Source organism: Manacus vitellinus, unplaced genomic scaffold, assembly GCF_001715985.3.
Source record: "Manacus vitellinus isolate BGI_N305 unplaced genomic scaffold, ASM171598v3 scaffold_13_pilon, whole genome shotgun sequence".
Classification (NCBI taxonomy): domain Eukaryota; kingdom Metazoa; phylum Chordata; class Aves; order Passeriformes; family Pipridae; genus Manacus; species Manacus vitellinus.
Genome location: NW_021938999.1, coordinates 9,215,070 through 9,235,307, shown reverse-complemented (window position 1 = coordinate 9,235,307; position 20,238 = coordinate 9,215,070). Strand labels below are relative to the sequence as shown.

Here is a 20,238-nt window from a genome sequence, read left to right as displayed (position 1 = left end):
ACGCGGGGCAGGCGGACTCGGGGCACTCAGCTGCTGCGCTACCGGCGCTGGTGCGGCCGCGCCCCGAGCTATAGCGGTGCGCCGCGGCGGACCGTGCGGGGCAGCCGGGCCCGCTGCCGGTGCCGCCCCGCGCGGGCGCAAAGCCAATTGCCGTGCGTCGGCGCGGGCGGGCTTGCGCCGGCGGGCCGCGTTGTGCAACGCGCCGCGCTTTGAAGGCCACCGTTCGCCCCTGGGGGGCAGCGCTCACTCTCGGCATCTGTGCACGCAGAGCGGGCCGGCGGCCGTGCCGGGCCCAGTGCCCGATGAAGACCCGGCGGGACCGGCCTGGCGCGTGGGGCATTGATCCGCCCGCGGTAGAGCGCGCGCGTAGCGTGCCCGGCGGCAGGATGGCCCACCATGCTGCATGCGGCGGCCCGGCGGGTTCAGTGGAGCAGGACGGGCGCCGCGAAGAGGGCGGCGTGCCTGCTGGCCGCGGCGTACGGGCTCAAGATCCTCTACCCCATCATCCGCGGGCGCGTGAAGCGGGCGGGCGGCAGAGGCGGCGCCCAGGATGAGGGGGGCCAGGCGGCGCCGCACCGGGCAGAGCCTCCCCGGCCGTGGACGCGGAATTCTTCAGGCAGCTGCTGGAACTCCGCAAGCTCTTCTTCCCGAAGCTGGTGAGTGCCGAGCTGGGCTTGCTTTGCCTCCACTCGTTCGCTCTGGTGTCCAGGACTTTCCTCTCTATCTATGTGGCCGCCCTCGATGGGAAAATTGTGAAGAGCATCGTGGAAAAACAGCCCAGGAGCTTTATCTTCAAGTTAATCAAATGGCTGATGATTGCCATCCCAGCCACTTTCGTGAACAGCACCATACGGTACCTGGAGTGCAAGCTGGCCCTCGCCTTCCGCACGCGCCTGGTGGATCACGCCTATGAGACCTACTTTGCCAACCAGACTTACTACAAAGTGATCAGCATGGACGGGCGGCTGGCCAACCCCGACCAGTCTCTCACCGAGGACATCATGATGTTCTCACAGTCTGTGGCACACCTCTACTCCAACCTCACCAAGCCCATCCTGGATGTTGTGCTCACCTCCTACACCCTCATCCGCACAGCGCGGTCCCGGGGGGCCAACCCCATTGGGCCCACGGTCCTGGCTGGGCTCGTCGTCTATGCTACGGCCCGTGTGCTCAAAGCCTGCTCGCCCAAGTTTGGCAAGCTGGTGGCCGAGGAGGCTCACAGGAAGGGCTACCTGCGCTTCATACATTCACGCATCATTGCCAACGTGGAAGAGATCGCTTTTTACCGAGGGCACAAGGTAAGTAGGAGAGAAATTGGAGGGTGTTGTGGTCACTTCCACAGTGCCGGAGCAGACCCACGCTTTCCCTGCTGCCCTCCCTGAGCACTTTGGGTCCCTCTGACATTTAAACCTGTTTACAGCTTAGCACTTCCCATTTCTTAGGAAAATGCCATCACACAAGCAGTATCTGGGGGGAGCAGATCACAGGTTCCCTTGAGTTCTGGCAATCTTCCGGTTTTGCAGCTGGATCTTATGCTTTTCTAGAAAATTTATCTCCATTATTGTTTTTCCCCTACCCAGTCCATTCTGATTAACTTTCCCAGGCTTTTTTTTTTCCCACCCATTTGTATGAACTGCCAGATTTAATATTGCAGAAATAGCAAACAGGGTACACCAGAAAGTCTAGGGGAAAACTCTGTGATAGCTCAGAGCGCACTACAACCTCTGACACTCTTTTACATAGCTAAGCAAAGATGTAGTCATCAGAGTCTTAAAATAGCTTAAGTACAGTACTTCTGCAATCATAGTTACATAAACTAGTAGCTTGTTTTAAAGCCACCTGATTAAGAAACTCTTCATATTTTTATTAGAAGTGGATTTTGGCTGTAATACCTTTCAAACACAATTGGAAAAAAAACTTGTTTCATGTAAGGTGAAAATGAAAGCTGGAAACCAGCCTGAAGTATTACTCTCTGAGTCCAAGCAATGATTATATAAGGTAAATGGTTTATTTTTGTAGACACAGTTATTCTCAAAAGCTGCCTATCGTAATGTTTTAAGTGTAGCTAAATTAAACATTTTCTCAATTCCCACATATCCGGGCTTGAGCTGAATACATACTGTATTGACTTGCAACTCTCTTTGACTTGTTAAACCTCTTGGGATAGTTCTCTCTTCTCCCAGACTTCTTGCAAAAACAAGCAGCTTTGCATTTCAGGGATCAGCTCTGCAACTTTAAGTCACTGGAGATAATTGATCCCCAAACGCTGCCCAATATGAGTTTCAGGTTGCTGTGAAACTCTACAGCTGCAGCTTTATTAGAAGGATGTGGCATCAATCTTATTATGGTTGTTAGAATCAGCTGCTGTTGTGACTGCCTTCTATGTTGTTCTTGTATATATCAGAGATCTTAAAAGAGTTGAAAACCTGCCCATGTTCTATCGAGGGACGATAGATAGTGTAATAAGATGGTGTAAATAAGAAGCAGGTGCACTGACTTCTGTAAAGCTGTGCACTTTTGCTGGGAGACTGCAGTAGAGTGAAAATAAAGTACCATCTAGCAGATGTGATTCAGAAGTCACAGCTCTGGGTGCTGGATTATTTCAGGTGCATATGTGAATGTATCTTGTATGACATGTGCATCTTTGTTGCATTGTATAAATGTTTTATTTTTTTAACTGTAGGTAGAATTGAAACAGCTGCAAAAAAGCTACAAAGCTTTGACAGATCAAATGAATCTCATTTTGTCCAAACGTTTATGGTACATCATGATAGAGCAGTTCCTGATGAAGTATGTCTGGAGTAGCTGTGGTATGATTATGGTCGCTGTGCCCATCATTACTGCAACGGGATTTGCAGATGGCGGTAATACATTTTTTTCTTAATTTCTAAATGTTTCTTTAAAGTTATGTCCTCAAAAGACTGTACTTCCCCTGAATGCCACTCATATTGATTTATTTTTCACAGACTTTATTACAACATCCCTATCCTGTGTGTAACTTTCAAGCATAGCAAGTCAGCTGAGGAAAGAGCAACACAAATGATTCAACTTTGAGCGTAAGCCTGATAAACAGTATGAAGTCAGGACTTAGAGGATCCTTGTGTCACACAAGATTACAATGTTAATTGCCATCCTTTTTCACTAACTACTCTTGGGATGGTAGGCTGATGTTTGCAGCATCTCCATTTACAAAATGATACTATGAACTTTCCTAGAGTGCTTATCTCCTCCTTCCATAAACCACAGTGTAATCAAAGGTAATTATAGGTCATTTTTCTCTTACTGTTGACCTGTTAGGAACCGCTGGTTTTCCCTGACTCTATGGGCAAAGAGAAGGTGAAATTCAAATTCCAGACTAGGATGGTATAATTTTTGACGTCCTGTCACAACTTTCCTGGAAGTGAAACAAAACTCAAGTAGTGTTTTTATTGCAGATGCTTTTAAAAGATAAATAAATTTAAAAAAGAGAGAGAGAGAACAGAAAGAAAGGTAATTAAGGAATAGTAGTGAAAGACAAGTGGGTGATTTGGTTCAACAGGCTTCCTTGTGCACAATTAGTACCACAGAATGTATTGGAATTCCACAGGATTCCTTAAACACAGATCCTACGATGTCTGTGGAAGGATCAGTTCCAAGTTGGATACATTTAATCAGAAAGGAGTGAATTCTTTTCTGTGCAGTAGTTATATTTTTTTCTTGGTAGTTATATTCCAAATCAGGACTGTCCCACTGGACAGGCTTGATGTGACCTGTGGGATGACTTGAGGCGGTGCCCACATGGTTTAGCTCACTTGCAGTTGTGTCGATACACGGCTGTGTGTTCAGCTGTCTGAGCTGCTGCCCATCACGTGGCTCAGGAGGGCACTATATCAGGACCCTGGCTGACATCCTGGGAACAGCTTCAAAAATATCAGGATGTCTTGTTCCAAACAGAAGAGGTTGTACAAAGGCATTTCACCTCACAGTGAAGGTTATCAGCACAACAGAAAAAGTGATAAGAGTCTTTCTGCTAGAATGGGAATGAGTACAATCGAGAAAAAGAGCGTTTAACCACATGTTGTAAATATCTCCTTGGTATTAGAGCATGAATAAAAAAGGACTTGTATTCATGCTAAACTAAATAACATTCCTGTTACCCATGACTGTTCTTTTGATAAATACATTTCAAATGTGGGAGAAAGGAAAGACGCAGCAGTGGCTCGTGTTATAAAGCAGAATATTTGTCACCAGCAACCTAAACTGATAAAACATGGGTTTTATTGTGGAGTCCTGAGGCATAACATAATGGTGGGTGGCAGACATAATACTGACAACACTGTCAAGACCAGTTCGAGGTATTACAGGTATTCAAAGAATCAGGCATACCTGAAATTACCACTGACCTGCCTGGGAAAACAGTGCTTTGTGCCTCAGCAGATCAGATACAAGTTCATTCACATCTGAAGGAAGAGGTAGTGGACTTACTACTTTGGGATGTATCAACAGAGTCAGGGATATGCACAAAACTGGTACCATGGCCAGACTTGAGACTACAGTTGTAAAGCAAGGGGAAAAAAAAGTAAAAAAAAAATATTCTTCAATAATAAGAAAAAAGGATCTTTTTTAACAGTAATATTTCTGACTGAAATCTTTAATTTTGTTACATATTTCAGGGAAGAAATCAGCTGGGAAAGCCAAGATTCCCACTTGATAACACTTCTCATTCTTCTTGTGTTAAATCATTGGTGTTCCAAATGTTGAGTCTCTCATCAGTTTTTGCAGAGTAACTGTTTTTGGAAGCAAGACTTTGATTTCTCTAGGCACAGTAAACATTTATCTTTGTTTATAAAACAAGTATATATATGTATCAGTTACATAAATTAAGATGAAAATGGAAATGTTAGTTTCTGTATGAAACAGAGACAGTCTGTCTGCTTTGTTAAAACACAGTTCTTTCAAATGCAGCAGGCCAACCATATGGAAAATGTTTTGGACAAAAAGTTCAAGTAACATCATATATAATATAAAAGCTTGTGTTTTGGCACTGTGAAATGTTCACAAATTCTATATAATTTTAGTTTTTCAAATACCCCTAAATTAGCTGTTGCAGTGGTTTGTAGAGGTCTCTCAACTCCTGCTCGATGAGCTGGCCTGGGTGCTGGAATCAGCCGTCAGTAAATTCTGCATTTACCTTAAGGAGGAATGCTGCATCGTGTAGTTAAACCATGCCTGGTGCATAGTATAAGAGAATAGGATGTTTTGCATAACAAGATGAATTCCATATGCTCCCACTTATTCTTTATTACCAAGTTATCTACAGTAGTTACATTCACCAGTTCTTTTTGAAAGATTGTCTTTATAGAGCTAAGGTTTTCTTAATTTAAAAGCTGTTCTATAATAGCTCACATTCTAATAGTAATTTAATTTGTAGAGATAATTTTAAGCAGAATATTTTAACAGAAAACTTTTTTTTTTTTACTTTTAGAGTTGGAAGATGGCCAGAAACAGGCAATGGTTAGTGAAAGAACAGAAGCTTTTACTACATCACGAAACTTGCTGATCTCTGGAGCAGATGCTATTGAAAGGATTATGTCTTCATACAAAGAGGTGCTGTACATCTGTCATATGTGAAACAGTAGAGAAAAAAGTAAAACAGAATTTACGTTTAATTTAAAATATAAAAAAAGTTGTAAAGTTTTTTATTAAAAAATATTAAAAAAAAAATTAAAGGCAGATTCTGTTGCAAAGAAATCCATGGAGATCTTTGAACTGGTAGTTTGATCTTTAGAGTTAAGTCAATGAAGAGTCTAAAGTACACAGCTGCCTGTATGGTGCAACACGTGGTTGTAAGTTTTAATACTTGTGTTCAGGTGCCATTAGAGAGTGATAGAAGTTCCTGGAATGTGAGTGATAAAGGTTCAAATTCCTCTTCTGTTTGGAGCACAGACCTGAGTTCAGGCTGTCTGCCTCCACTTCTCTTGGAAGTGTCATAAAATCATAGAATAGTTTGATTGGAAGGGTCTTTAAAGGTCTTCTAGTCCAACTCCCTCACCATGAGCAGGGACATCTTCAATTATGTCAGGTTGCTGAGAGCCCTGTCCAACCTGACTTTGAGTACTTCCAGGGATGGGGCATCTCCACCTCTAGGCAGCCTATTCCAATCATGTTTTGTATGAAACACAGGGAGAATTGAATAGTTATTTCCTGTCTACATAAATGGTGAGGCTATTTTCAGTATCTTGTGAACCTGTTAAGTTGTAAGTAATTTTGCAAAGTAGAGAAATTTTAGCAGGAAAAAATCCACTTTGGGACAGCAAGTATTCTAGAAGTACAGGATGTTCATCTGAAAGATTAGAGATATTGTTTCAGATCCTTACCCAAATTCCAGTAAAGTTGGGCTTTCATCTGTGGTCTCTTGGGGATTTCTCTAGGTGCCAGCTGTTAAGCCAAAGAAAAGTGAGATGGTGCTGTTATTCTCTTCAACATTTCCTTCTCAGTGTTGGTTCTGCATTCGTTAATTGGTGTTTGCTTGGCCCTTTGGTGGGAACCCCTTTTCCCAGTGCAGTGTGAGGAGGCATGCATTAACTAGGCAGCTAATCCAAGACTATGGATTTTGTTACTGGGAATCCAGCCATAATAGCTACAACTTTGTAAATTGGAGGAGGTGGGGTAATTTGGTGCCTTCAGATACAGACTCTGACAAAGCCAGAGTCTGTGCTGTTTTCAGAAGGAATCCTTCTAATGGGCTATGATTTTTGACCTATGCTCCTTTAGCTGTTTCCCTGCTTGGCCTCTGCTCTAAAGATACTACCAGATAACCTATTATACACTGATGTAATTTCTATTGTATTTTCAACATTTAAGTCATTTATATAATGTACATGAGGACTTAGAAACTCTGGGGGTTTATTTTTTGGAAACAAAAATATCCACCATGTAGTAGAAGAACTGAACCAACTCACTTTTTTATAACAAGACCAATTCTATGAATTTCCATCTTACTTTTACATTTACACTTCTCTTCAAGAGATGCGGCAGTGCTTTAACCACATTGTCGTTCCCGTTTCATGACTCGGGCAGTTTCCACAGGACAGTGTACTTCAACCCACTTCAAGTAGTAGTGCAGTTCCAGTTCTTGCCCACCTGATCCACCAGGGCAGCCTTCTTCAAGACAATGTAATTCAGCGTGCAGAGGAGGAGGGCTCGACTTTTCTTTGCAGTCAACTGTTCAGGTGGGAGTATTTAGTTTTGACAAAGTGAGTCTGTAGGGTCATTGTTTAGAAACTTACTACAAGTTATGTTTCTTGTGGAGCACAGCTGGTACAAGTTTCATTTATAACATGCAGGATTCTTTCCATCACCCTCCAATGGAGTTATGGCCATGTGGCCAGAACTAGCACTCACTTCTGAGTCTGGCACAAATAGTGAAGCTTACAGTTGGAATTATGTATGCTGTAACAGGTGATCTCAGTCATGGAGTGTATGTACTTAACCACAGCAAGCTAAAGATTTTATAATCTTTATCTAATTTTGTTGCTATTCTTCTTTTTCTCTATGAATTTAGTATAAAATTAATCCTTTTAAATCCATCTAATTTATAATAAGAGACCTGGGTTTAATTCTTCGCTGCCAGCAGATGGAGGCAGTTCTTTATGAGCTCTTGGTGGTGTTGCTGCTCATGAATAGTAAGTTACTAGGTCCAGGGATCTGTTGTTTCTGTCTTTACCAGGTGGAAATTGTGACAAAAGGACCAAAAAAAAATTGAGAAAGCCTTTTAAGAGACCTCACCGTCTTTGAAACTCCCAGTTCTAATCCAAGGTCTCAGATTTAGTTCTGGTGCTGCAGTATGCAGTTGCCAGAAGAATAATTTCTGTTTTGTACTGTATTTTAAATTAGGATGCCCTGGTGCTTCTCTTGTACACAGAAAAGCACACTTTTCCCACAGGAGGTTTCAGGAAAAAAAGGAAATAAACATAAATAATTATAGATGCCATTTTTCTCACTTCTGTGGACCTTTATTTCTTCTGGAAAATGCAGAAATTTTGTTTATCTCTTGTATGACAGGCTATCTGTTTTCAGATATGTTAGTAGCTATTCTCTGCTGCTTGAAGACTCTACTAATCCACAAAAAAGATCAGTCCCTGCAACCTCTTCATTTATTGGAGCTATCATAGCTTACATTGGCTGAAATCAAACTGTCCTTTCTGCTGGCTGGTAGCAGCTATGAGTGGCATATGGATTAGCACAGAATCTTGAGGAATGAAAATGGATTGGTGTTGAAGGACGCTTTGTTGATCCTGTTGATCTTTGACCAAACATTTGGTTAGTAGAATTTGTGGAGTATCACTGAAATGAGGCATTTATTGTTTCTCAGGTCACTGAGCTAGCAGGATACACTGCCCGTGTCTACAACATGTTTTCAGTCTTTGATGAGGTGAAGAGAGGCATCTACAAAAGAACTGCTGTTATTCAAGGGTCTGTAAACAACAGCAAGAATGAAGATAAAGCAGAGTTACACATTGATGGACCCTTAGAAATCAAAGGTAATTAATTCATATTTGTGTCTGTTTCCCAGGGGATGGGAGGGAGGCATGGTGCAGTGGGACAGGAGTGAACAGAGAGGTTTTTTCTACAACTAATCTACCTCTCAGCCTAAATGCCACAGAGGCCATGTTACCTTTTCATTTTAACCTCCTGCTGGCTTGTAATTCTGTCCTTAAGGTTTGCTTTTCTTATACACAAAATGACTCATTTTTTTTCTGTGAAACCTTCAAATGAAAAAGGCATTTCAACTATACTATTACTGATGGTGGTGATATTATTATTCTTACACAGACAGTGCCTGTTTCCCTTGGACACTTCATTTTTTTCAGAAAGCTGGGACTAACATTTTCATCTTCAAACATCACATTATTTTGTTTGAGGCAGAGGGGAAGAACAGATTGGTTCAGTAGTTTTTGACAAAAATACTATGTTTTCAATGATTAAAGTTCAGCCCGTGCTCATTTTTTCGTAATTTAGCGGGAATCTTCAACTGAAAAAACAACTTCACCCTTGTCCTCACCTCTCAAATGATCTGCATAAACCTTTTCCCTCCTGTCCCTATCCTGTATCTTTCTGGTGCCACTATCTTTCTGTCTCCACCGTCCCTGGGGCATTTACTGTGTACATCTGTTTCTTGCCGTGCTCCATTATGTGATGCCTCTCTCTGCCTCTTGCATCCAGCTTCTGTCTGTCGTACTTAAAGGCAGCTTTTGCAATGGCTTTATCCTCACTTTCCCAACTGACCATTTCTGCTGCTTCCCTCTGTGATGTTGAAAAGCCTCATTCCCTCCCTTTGGCTTTTGGAAACTTAAGCCTCAGTAGAGTTAAGGACCCCAAAGGGCTCTTTATGAAATAACTTCTTGCAGTAATTTCAACAGTGCTGCCCTTCAGCTCAGATTTCTCAAAGGTCCTCTGACAAGGTCCTTCACAACTAACAGTCTGATGCAGCATGGTGGGTAGGTGTGGAAATAGCTGATGTCTTAATTTTGTAGATCTTGGTAATATTTGGCTGACATTAAAAGAAATAGCATTTATAACTGTTGCATTTTGTCATGTACATGAGAAAAGGTTTGTAGTTCCTGGAGCAACAAAGTAATTTGGGGACTCTTTTTAGATAGATAAAACGAATCCCAAATACAATTCAGATAGGCAGGCATGTTGTTTATGTTCCCTTTTGGTCTAGTATACATAAACCCCCCTCCTTTTTTCTCTGCAACCTTTTCCCAAGATTTCATTCCACTACATTTCATCCAGTCTGAATTCCTCCTAAGCCATGGTGACTAGCATTTGTTCTTGAGTGATTGTAGCTCTCAGAGGCAGCTAGCCAAGACCAAGCATTGTGCACAAGGATTTAAAAAGAATTTAGGCCAGATGAATCTAGGCCACAGGCTCCACACTTTTTATGACAAGTCCTGTTGTTGTAATAGTGTTTTTCCTCCTTTGTTTTGGTCTTGATACTTCAGAAATCCCTGAATAGTGGATTTGTGTGTGGATAAAAGTACACGTGTCTGCATTGTTAGAAAAGAAAAATCTTAATATTCAGCTTCCCCAGTGACTCTGAACATATAATACTTATTTCCTTTTGAAACATCCAGTATAAGTCTATGTAACTAACCGATGTCTGTTTTGTGCCTTGTATTTACTGTTGTCAGTAAGAATGTGAAAATATGAACATGATAATAATTCTGCTTTATAGTGTATCTAATAATTCATAATTTAAAAAATTAAATAGGATTTTGTACATCTTGTACAAATACTATCAAATTGTATTTCTGATTACACATAAATATACTTTAAAAGCATACTAAAGTTGCAATCAAATGCTGCGAAGTTTGGATTAGGAAATGAGAATTAAGTATACTTAATGCTTACTAGCTTACTGTATTTTATCCTAGATTTATTTTAACTACAGTGTCTCCACTGTATCCAAGTAATTTCTTTTAACAGCAAAACACTTTTTTTCCCCATAATCTCATACTGGACACCACAGAACTGTTTTAAGTAAAACTTATTATGGGAAAAAAAGAATTCTGGGACTGCTGCATGGCACAGAAATTTTTGCCCAGGTTGTTATAGTTTGACAAAGTTGCAAGCAATTGAAAAAAGAGCCTCTATATGGAACATGTAAAACTAACCTTAACTGAAGGAAACGCTACCAGAGCCTTTTATAATGAACTCAGCTGTGCATTACTTACATTTTCTTTGTTCACAGTAGTCTAAGTTGTAAATAAACAGCTTTCTAATACAAAGAGAAATCTCTTTCCTTTGCATCTTTTCTGTAAAGGTAATTTCTGATATTTGTCTAGGAACCCAAGGGGTCAGGTTCTGTTAGAGAAGTCTGTTAACAGGCGACTGAGAAGTTAGAATTAGTTTCATTTTTTTACTGTTTCCAGGAGAATTTATTTCGAAGTCCTTGTGTTACAGCATATCCAAATGTCTGATAGAGATTGCATATTTAAATTTGCCAGAAATCGAAATACTAAGTGTATGTACCTGATGGAAATGTTACATGATCTTCTGCAAATACTTACAAGACATGTTTGCAGTGTCTGTGGCATCAAAAAGAGATGGAAGCAAGCCATTAAACTTTTTTTTCTTTTGCTTTTGTTGCTGGAGGAGACTGAAATGTGCTCCAACTTTCAGGGCTGGTAGTGATTTCTAATTAAATCCTCAAAAGAAGGTTCACTGGTCTGCCCATGGCTAAGGCTGTGCTTGAACTTTTTTATTGATTGGTATTAAACAGCTATTTCAAATAAAATATAGTAAATACAGGTAGAATTTAAATGAACACGTCTTTATAGTGCATCATGTATTTGTGATGCTTACTGTGCATTATGTTTATGATCAAATTTAGGATTCATTGCACATTCTTGGCTACTACTGACAGTGTCTTTCTGACTAGCTAAGATTTATTATTCAGATTTTCCACTGGAGCACATAAGAGAGCTGTTTCAAACACCAGTCTGTACTTCTCAGCCGTGCACAGAGACTGTCACAAATCACTGCTTAGTGGAAGGCTTTGCAAACTGTTAATTTTTATTTTTTTTCTTTTTTAGGGAAAGTAATTGATGTTGATCAAGGAATTATTTGTGAAAATGTTCCTATTATTACTCCGAATGGCGATGTGGTGGTTTCCAGACTGAACTTCAAAGTAAGATGATATGCAAGAATCTTCTGATTGTTGCCATCACATTAACATAAACAGCACAGAATTCATATACCTTATGTTAAGTACTTGGAGGAGCATATGGATAAAAGGGAAAGTCCAGAAAGGTAGGCATAGTAGCTTGATAGAGGCAGACATATGTAGTTTATCCTGCTCAAAGAAAGAGAAGGGAGGATTTCTGGTGCTTTTGCCAGGTGAAAAACCAAACTGAGATTTTCAAAGGTGAATATGGCAGTATGCATCCATCTTTAGTTAACTTCAATGGAATTGGGATGCTTTACTCACACAGGCTCCTTTAAAAGTCTGAGTTCACAGCAACAGTGAAAAAATCAAGTCTGTAGTTTCACTTGATCACCACAAAGAGCAGTGCTGGCTAACAGCTGACAGCATTGTTCACAAGTCCAACTGGGGAGTATTTACTCAGTACAACCTTTATTGTTTTTGAAAACCTATTTCAAATACTTCTTGCTATCTGCTCACAATTTTAATGAATGACCTTTATTGAATTACTCCCATATGTATGCTGATCTGATATTCCATTGCAGGTGTTACTACTTTTAAAAAGAGCTGAAGTTATCAGAACACTAACATGAACAATTCCAGCAGGTCTTCTAATTTAGCTAAAGCAGTGTTCCTTTTGCCACCTCTGTGGTGTAGGAATTAGGAACTAGGTGAAAAGGGTCCTAGCTATAGCAAAACTTGCAATAACTTCAGTGTAGGAATTTCAGATTTGTAAAATCATAACTTTATGGTCAAACAGACATTTATATTTATTCATTTGGCTCAAGAGGCAGAAACAAAGAAAATATAACAGTCAATATATTTCTGTAAAGCACAGACAATAGCATTGTGATTATGCATAAATATACACTCATATATACTCAGGGTAATATTCAAATGAGTAAAAAAAAGTGGATTATAGCCAAACTAACACAGGTAATTAAGTGGGAAAAGGCAATATGAAGTAAATTTTCTGAATAATTTGATAGGCCTCCCATTGCTGCAGTTAATATCAGAGGTAGGCACAGTGCTGCTCAGTGCTCCGTTAACACCATTGGACCTAATCTGCATTAGAATAATTGATCCTGATTGTGGTGTATTGACACTGTAATATTAATAATAATTGACACTGTAATAATCAGTGTAGTTTATAGAGACACTCAGACATAATAGAAATTATTTTCATTATCTCAGCCCACATATTATATCTAAAGCCACTGTTTCCAGTGTAGTTGCATGAATATGTGCAGGTAATCAATGAAATGGGTTGATAATTTGATATAAATGCTCATGTAACTCCCTCTTAGGGCTCTTAGACTGTCTTGTGCCACATATATTGCATAGTAACATCTTTGTGTTTTCCTCCTCTTTACAGGTCGAGGAGGGGATGAATCTTTTAATCACTGGACCCAATGGCTGTGGAAAGAGTTCACTCTTCAGAATTTTAAGTGGTTTGTGGCCTGTGTATGAAGGAGTTCTCTACAAACCCCCTCCGCAGCACATGTTTTATATACCACAAAGGTATGTGTCTTGCTCAGGGTGATGCCTTTTATCTAGTTACCTGAATTTTGACCCTGCTTCTCTTACTTTTAATCTGTGATCTGTACAGCCAAGTTAAAAGGTTGTAAGCACAACCTCAGCTCTATGGAGTGTGCTTAGAAGAAAAGAGATCCCTTCTTGTTGGTGATGCAGCATTGTTAGTCACTGCAAAGAGCTCACATACATTTGTGTTAGAGTCTATGTTCGCTGATGGCTAATGGTCTGGATGTTTGGAATCATGGGAGCAGACTAGAGTCTGAAAGAAATTTGAAATAGACCTCACATATCTCAATTCTGATTTCACTTTAAAACCAAAGATCAAAACAAATGAGTATTTTGGTTCCTAAGTGTTGAAATAATATTCAGAACTTTCACACCACAAGACCAGAATCCAATCCAATAGTAACTGCAGATTGCCTTTTTAATAATATGTGCTCATTTCACTAAGGTGTGCCTTTTTTGTGCTTCTTTTGTATTCTGATATGCTGTTTGACTCTCAGTGCATATTTTAATGCAATTGATTCTAGAATATCTCCTTAGAGACTTCTAACTACATTGTTTTGCAAAAGCAAAATCAAACACAGAATCTCTTACTTTTGTAGTTTGTTTCTTCCCGTGGGCAAAAGAAGTATTCATGGTACAGTTTGTAGTCTTGTTTAAAAAGTACAAGCTACTAAGCTGAATGGAAAATATTAACTGATTAGTAGATTTTCCTTGCTGCAGGTGAAGGTAGCAAAGAACACTGCTCTATAATTTTCTCAAATATCTCTATAATTTATCACTAGTCATTGTCATTTTTCTGATCCACTCAAGGGTTTTAATCAGGAACTTGGAAGAAAATACTTTATTAAATGTTTTTCAAAACAATATTTCAGAATACCCATTGTGCAGGACATTCTTAAAACCAGTTTTATTCTCATACAGAAGAAAAGCTATTCTGAATTTTTGTCTTGCAGAAAATTTTGAGTTTCAGCCACTTCCATCCTCTGTGTGATCCCAGCCCCTACTCATATCAACACCTATGGCTGGCTTGCCTACAGCCCTTCCTCTTTACTTATGTTCCCTTTATTCTGTGAATGCAAACAAACTCCTCTTGCATTCAGGCAGATTTGGCAAAGTGCTGTTTGAGGGGATTGAATCACATCTGCTGGGTTTTCATTTCCGTAAGCATGTTCCTTTGTTAGCTGCTTCCCTAACTTTGCAGTGCTGGGGGAATTCGTCCAGCAGACCTCTTCTTTGAAACATTTCCAAAGTTTTGGCCAGAATTCACCCAACATCTTAGCAGCCCCCTGTTACCTAAGCTATGTAGGGATTGGCATAAGTATCACTCACAGTCCATCCTAATAGCATCCTCCAGGGGAAAGGTGCTGCTGTGGTGTCTTTGGGACATCTAAGGGATATTGCCATAGCTCAGCTCTGTCACTCTTTGTGAGCTCTGTGCTTCTGGGAGTATTTTTAGGCAGTACAGAGATATTCCCTTCCCTAGGGAACAGAACAGTGTCTGGGAAATGGGGCAACAATGAGTGACAGAGAAGGCTCTTCTGCAGAAGTGCTATGCCTTGACTGTTGCTGAAGATTCTGAAGTCTACTTTGGGGGAGTTCAGCTGTGTTGCTGTGGGTTCTGGTGGCTCAGAAATGTGGCCTGTCACTCATCAATGTCTTGTATTTGGAAAGGGACTGAAACTGAGTCTTGTAGGGGTTTGTGGGTGAATGTGGCTGAAGGGAATTATAAAAGACAGCAGTTTGTTGGATGTCCTTGAGGATCCCAAGTTGCTTTTTTGCCCATTGTATTTGTTCTTTGGGCATACAGAGTCTTCAATGAATATCTGAGACACTAAGAATTACTTGGAGCATATTTTTTTCTGCCTTGAATCTACTTCTGAGTGTTTTAACAGTTCATTTAGTTATGGCCTAAGTAAATTACACATTCAGTTGGAGTTTTCTGTCTGTCCCTGGCTCTAGTATACACTTAGAATTTCTGTAGTGGTTTGTGAACTGTTCTGAAGTCCACAAATTAAAGAAGCTTGTTTTGTAAGGTCCTGCTGGTGCAACCATTTTGCTTATTAACCCTGTGCAAATTGCTGCTTGATCAGGATTCTCTTCTGTTTATTTTTTTCTCGACATAATCCTATGAATTCTAGATTAAAAATATAGTGCCCTGCCTGCATTTCACGATGTATATATTTCAGCATAACTTCAGGGAAAATTGTTCCTGTCAGTCTGGCAGATGTTCTGGACTGACAGGATCTGGGAGTTGGTAGTTGATGTCAACCTGGCTTCAGCCCACCTCACTCTTTCATTTGGGGAGTAGGTGAAAACTGTGATGTAGCAGAAAGCTCTTGAATTGGTGGATGTCCATCAGAGCAGCAAGTTAGGATGACATCACTGTGTTTAAGTGTATACATTATGTCTCCGGTCTGAGAGCATGGCAGGTGGCTTTCCATGAGTGGACAGTTAGCTCTGAGCCTGGTAAGAGCTCACTTCTGCATGCCTATGGCTGAGTTTAATTCTGCATCAGCCCTTTTTGAGTCAAGCGTGGGAAGCCTCATCTGCTCATGTGAATAGTGGAGAATACAGTGACTACTGAGTAACAAAATACTCCATAGTAAATAGGAGCTCACTGAAAAGGTTATTTTTTCGTCTCTGTTTGTAATGTTCCAGCATAGTATTCCAGAAGTATGTGGGAAATCACGTGTCTTTGCTGAGATCAAAAGCTACACACAAAAGTATGATTTATTAAAAAGTGAATTAGCTCATTGTATACTCGAAATTTCATCAGCGCTTCAAGGACTTTGTAGTTAGCATTACTTAGTGGTATGTACACTTCAAAACAGAGCCTTAAGAGTTCCTGTCTTTTTGGGGTTTTTTTGATTGCTTAGCATCATTACAGTGCTTTTTTGTATTTTACTGTGAATCACTGTGAGGGTTTTTTTTTCCTCCCCTTATATAGACCTTGCAGAATTTGTCTTTAATCAGTCACAGTTCTGGAGGAGGCTGATGGCACAAACTGCCCTTTTTGGGGGGCAGGGTGAGAGAAGCCCAGGGATTTCAGCAGTTCTGCCACTGTCTGTGACAGGCCTGTACAAGAGGAGGATGGGCAGAAGAGAGGGAGACCAGAGAGGAGCGAGGTTTGATGGGCCTTTAAGCAGTCCAGCATCATTTGGTGCCAGAATAAGCTTGTTGGATCAGTGCTAGGAACTGGTCAGAGCTCAACAAGTTGTCAGATCTCATTGGAGCCTCAGTAACTGGCAGAGGGTGTGTTCTTATCCCTTCTTTTACTTGTGTCTCCCTTTCTTTGCAAAGTAAAATTTGTTTGTGTTAACTGCCTCTTTGTGTTTCTCTTTTAATAAACTGGCCAAGAAGGTAGCATGAATCAAAAAAGAAATGCTTGTGGCACTCTAGCTGGTAAGGAATCATGATTCAAATCAAAATTCAGAAAGATAATTTTAAATAATGCATAATTAGCAGAAGTATGTAGTGGTTAACATGGGTGCTGATGCTAAAGATATAACCACAAGATGTATCTGTAGCACTCGGGGAATTAATGAAGCAGTCAAGCCTTTCACAGCATATCAGCAGTGTATCTGAAAGTAGCTTATTTCTCCACACTGTGCCATGTTTCTATTCTGTTGGTCTTAAACGTAGGAGGAGACTCCATCTCCATGGAATTAGTGTGCTCTAGCACACAATTCCTCCTAGCATTTACTCCAGTGTTACTTGCTCTCCAACTTAAAGCCTCAGCTTTTTCAGTTTAAGGAAATGCAGATTCTGCACATGTTGGCTCTCATTTCCTTAGTTCTCCATCATTTGATATAAACACCAGCAGAATTGCACACCTACATACTTGCAGGTTACCTTGACAACACCACAGGAATATTCCTCACTATCTCTGCACTGTAAAGCTGCAGTAAAGCTCTGATTACCACTGGGTTATTGATATAAATTGTTAATAATTTTCTGCCCACTGTGTCTTATTGTCTTATTTGCATGGAGGAATGTCTCATGCAGTCTTTCTTTGTTCCATAACCTTCTATCACAACTCTCAAGTCTTCCTAGCACAGCACATATCTAAAATGTCCATCAGCATTTTTTTCTGTCTTTCTTGAGGACTGTTTCACATTTGTAGAGCCTGGACTAATTCTTAATCCATACTTCTTTCTCCTCATCTATTGTCACTTTTTTCTCTCCACTTTGCTTCTGCTGTAATTTGGGTATTTTTGTGAGAGATGTGTTTCTTCAGTAGCGTGCGTAGTTTCTTTATTCTGTGGGTTGGTAAAAGACCAACCCACTTTGTCAGCGGTCACAGTGATGGTCCAGTTCTGTATTCTCTCTCTTCTTCTATTGCTCATTCAAGTAGGTCTCTTAACATTTCTTTCTTTCAACACCAGGCTTATCAGATGTTAAAATGGAGGCAACCAAAGACGAAGTAGTATCAAATGTAGTTTGTTCTTGTCATTTAAAATTTATATACCGATATCTTTCTGCCTTCTCATTAATGCTAGGACAGTATGGAAGGTAACAGTTTAAAGATTTATCTGGCCCTTGGAAACTGTTTGGTTTTGCATACATCTATCTGCTCTATTTCTGGTGTGTTTGTCTGGGGTTCCTTTACAAGTCTTTTCCTGTCTGGCGTTTTTCCTTCTGTATTCTAAAAATATCCTTGGCTACTAAACAAAATTGCATCAGCTACAGAGATATATTTCCTCTCCTTAGCTCTCATGAGTAATCCAAATGTCTGATGTGATTTGCCTGAGGTAGTCCAAGGATATTCATCACGTGGATAAAACCAAGCAAGAATGTTTCAGTTCTAAGTGATGTAAATAGCAAAGTGATAAAATAAAAGTAATTTTGACATTATAAGCACATGAAAATGTGAAGATTATAGTATGATTCAAATGTTATCTTATAATGGAGGTAGGTAGTAGTGGTGCTGTCATCCTAAGACAGTTCTTGATTATGTAAACAATTTAATCTTGCAAAATTGTTGTGTTTCACTTTCGGATACCCTATATGAGAGAGCTTGTGCATATGGAATACATGTATATATGGTTCTTCTGTATCAAACTGCTTTCTCGTTAGCATGTTACAGAAGTGGCCTGAGTGAAGTGCTGTGCAAATATGCCTATGGGAGTTCTGTTGCCTCATCTCATTTAGATTGGCTCAGATTTCTCTATGCTATGCTGTATTTTACACATTCTAATTTCTTGTCAACTCATACTGCTCTGCATTTAGCTATGATCCTTTTAATTGAGTCAGCTGGAGTTAAACTGTACTTTGGCTACACATGCCAACACTGCACTAGAGATTGTCACTGTCCTTCAGCATTTTGCTGACAGTACACCACCACATTGACTCGGTCTTTTGATACTTTTCCATCAGTTCATGTTATGCTGTATAGATACCCATTCCCTGGCACACTGGATCTATCTGTAATACTTGCTATTATCAAGTTCATGGTGCTCCTTTTCAATGTGTTTATTTCCAAAGTTCACCACTTATCTGACAGATGAGAAAAAGGTCTGTGGTAGAGAAATGTTAACACAAAACATAACACAGCACACTTCAGTTTGCATACTATTGACAGATTTGCTTTAACAAATTGCTTGCTACTTTTTATCTTCTTTTTTCTTTTTTGAGATAAATCATTTCAAGACAGCTCGTGGCCTTGCATCTGAGAGGGCTGTTAGGCTCTCCCCTCAGCCAGGGCATCTTTCTGGCATTCGTATAGAAATGCTTGCACTTCTCCTTTCTGATTGAAGGAAGTCCTGTCTTGCCTCCTCTAGAACAGTAAAGTTCTTGCCTTGCTGCCCTGTAGGCTGGCTGAAGCTTTGCCTGTCAGGATCACTGCGAAACCTCTCCATTTCCACTGAAGGCTCACTCACAGCTGTGAAGTTTGAACATTTATTGTTAGGTCTGTGTGCTGACTGTCACAAGTAATGACAGTACTTCTTGGTAGGACATTGCAAACAAAATTCACCAGCGCTAACAGTCAGAGGTGGGAAAAGATTTTATGGACTAGCTACTACTCCCTCTTGAGCAATGCCAAGTGTCTTCTTTACTGGCCAGACACAAGAGTTAGCTAATTAAAAAAACAGTTTACAAGTCTTTTCTTTTATTAAGGAAAGTCTTGCATTAAATCCCAGACTGAAGTCAACTTGCTGCATTGGGGTTTAGTTTAGATTTAAAATGTATTTACATAAATTCAGCACTGATCTTAAGGGCTACTGCCAAACTCATTTTTGTGAAGGACTTCAGCATGCTCTGGGGTTTTGGTCCCTCAGTCCCTTCAGACTGGGGGCGTGTCTGGAGCAAGCTGTGGCTATGGGAAGTACCAAGAGGACTAAACATGGGTGAGAAATTGAGATGTGTTGATACACACTCAACTTTTACTCCATATGGAGACTAGTGCATTTCTGAGTGGGCAGTTGTCTGAAGCACGGAAGCCAGTACCATTGTTTGCTACAAATGAAGACTCTTGTGACAAGTTTGACTCACCATGAAAGTCCAGGCTTGATGTGATGCAGAGATTTCAGTATTATCTCTTATCTGCTGGTGGTTTTTTTAGTTGAAGCAGGGGCTATTATTACTACCTTCTGTATGGATGGATAGATTTCATATGCCAGACTCATGGAGATGTCTCACTTAAAGCACAATATGATCATTTAACTTGATGCAAACCAAATCCCTTTTATTTGTGATCCATACAACCTGATAATTCAGAAGATTAAGATCCACTCAGAAACTCATTGCATTCCTTCCAAGTGACAGATACACAGAGGTGTGATGTAAAATGTTGTCAGCTGCAAGTCTGACTAAATACCATAATGTGCATGCAACTAAAAGGTGAAATCCATTTTTGTAAATAAGGCACTATCCCTCCCATTTTGAGTATTGCTTCAGTACTAAGCACATATATCTTGTTTTGGCTCCTGCACAAGAGTGGATGTCACTAATATGTAGACCTTCCTCCATTTATGTTCTTTTGAAATGTTTTCCTCAATGTTACGGAA

The 20,238-nt window shown here is 40.2% G+C and overlaps 1 protein-coding gene across 1 annotated transcript in view; it reads left to right on the top strand.

Moving 5' to 3' along the window:
- The first annotated feature begins 396 nt into the window (after window positions 1-396).
- The window catches only part of ABCD2 (ATP binding cassette subfamily D member 2), a 45,486-nt gene continuing 25,644 nt past the window's right edge, over window positions 397-20,238 (top strand). The window contains 7 exon segments of the mRNA XM_008921590.3: window positions 397-583; window positions 586-1,298; window positions 2,684-2,864; window positions 5,465-5,586; window positions 8,354-8,522; window positions 11,580-11,674; window positions 13,065-13,210. Of these exon segments, the coding sequence (XP_008919838.3) occupies window positions 397-583; window positions 586-1,298; window positions 2,684-2,864; window positions 5,465-5,586; window positions 8,354-8,522; window positions 11,580-11,674; window positions 13,065-13,210 (1,613 nt within the window).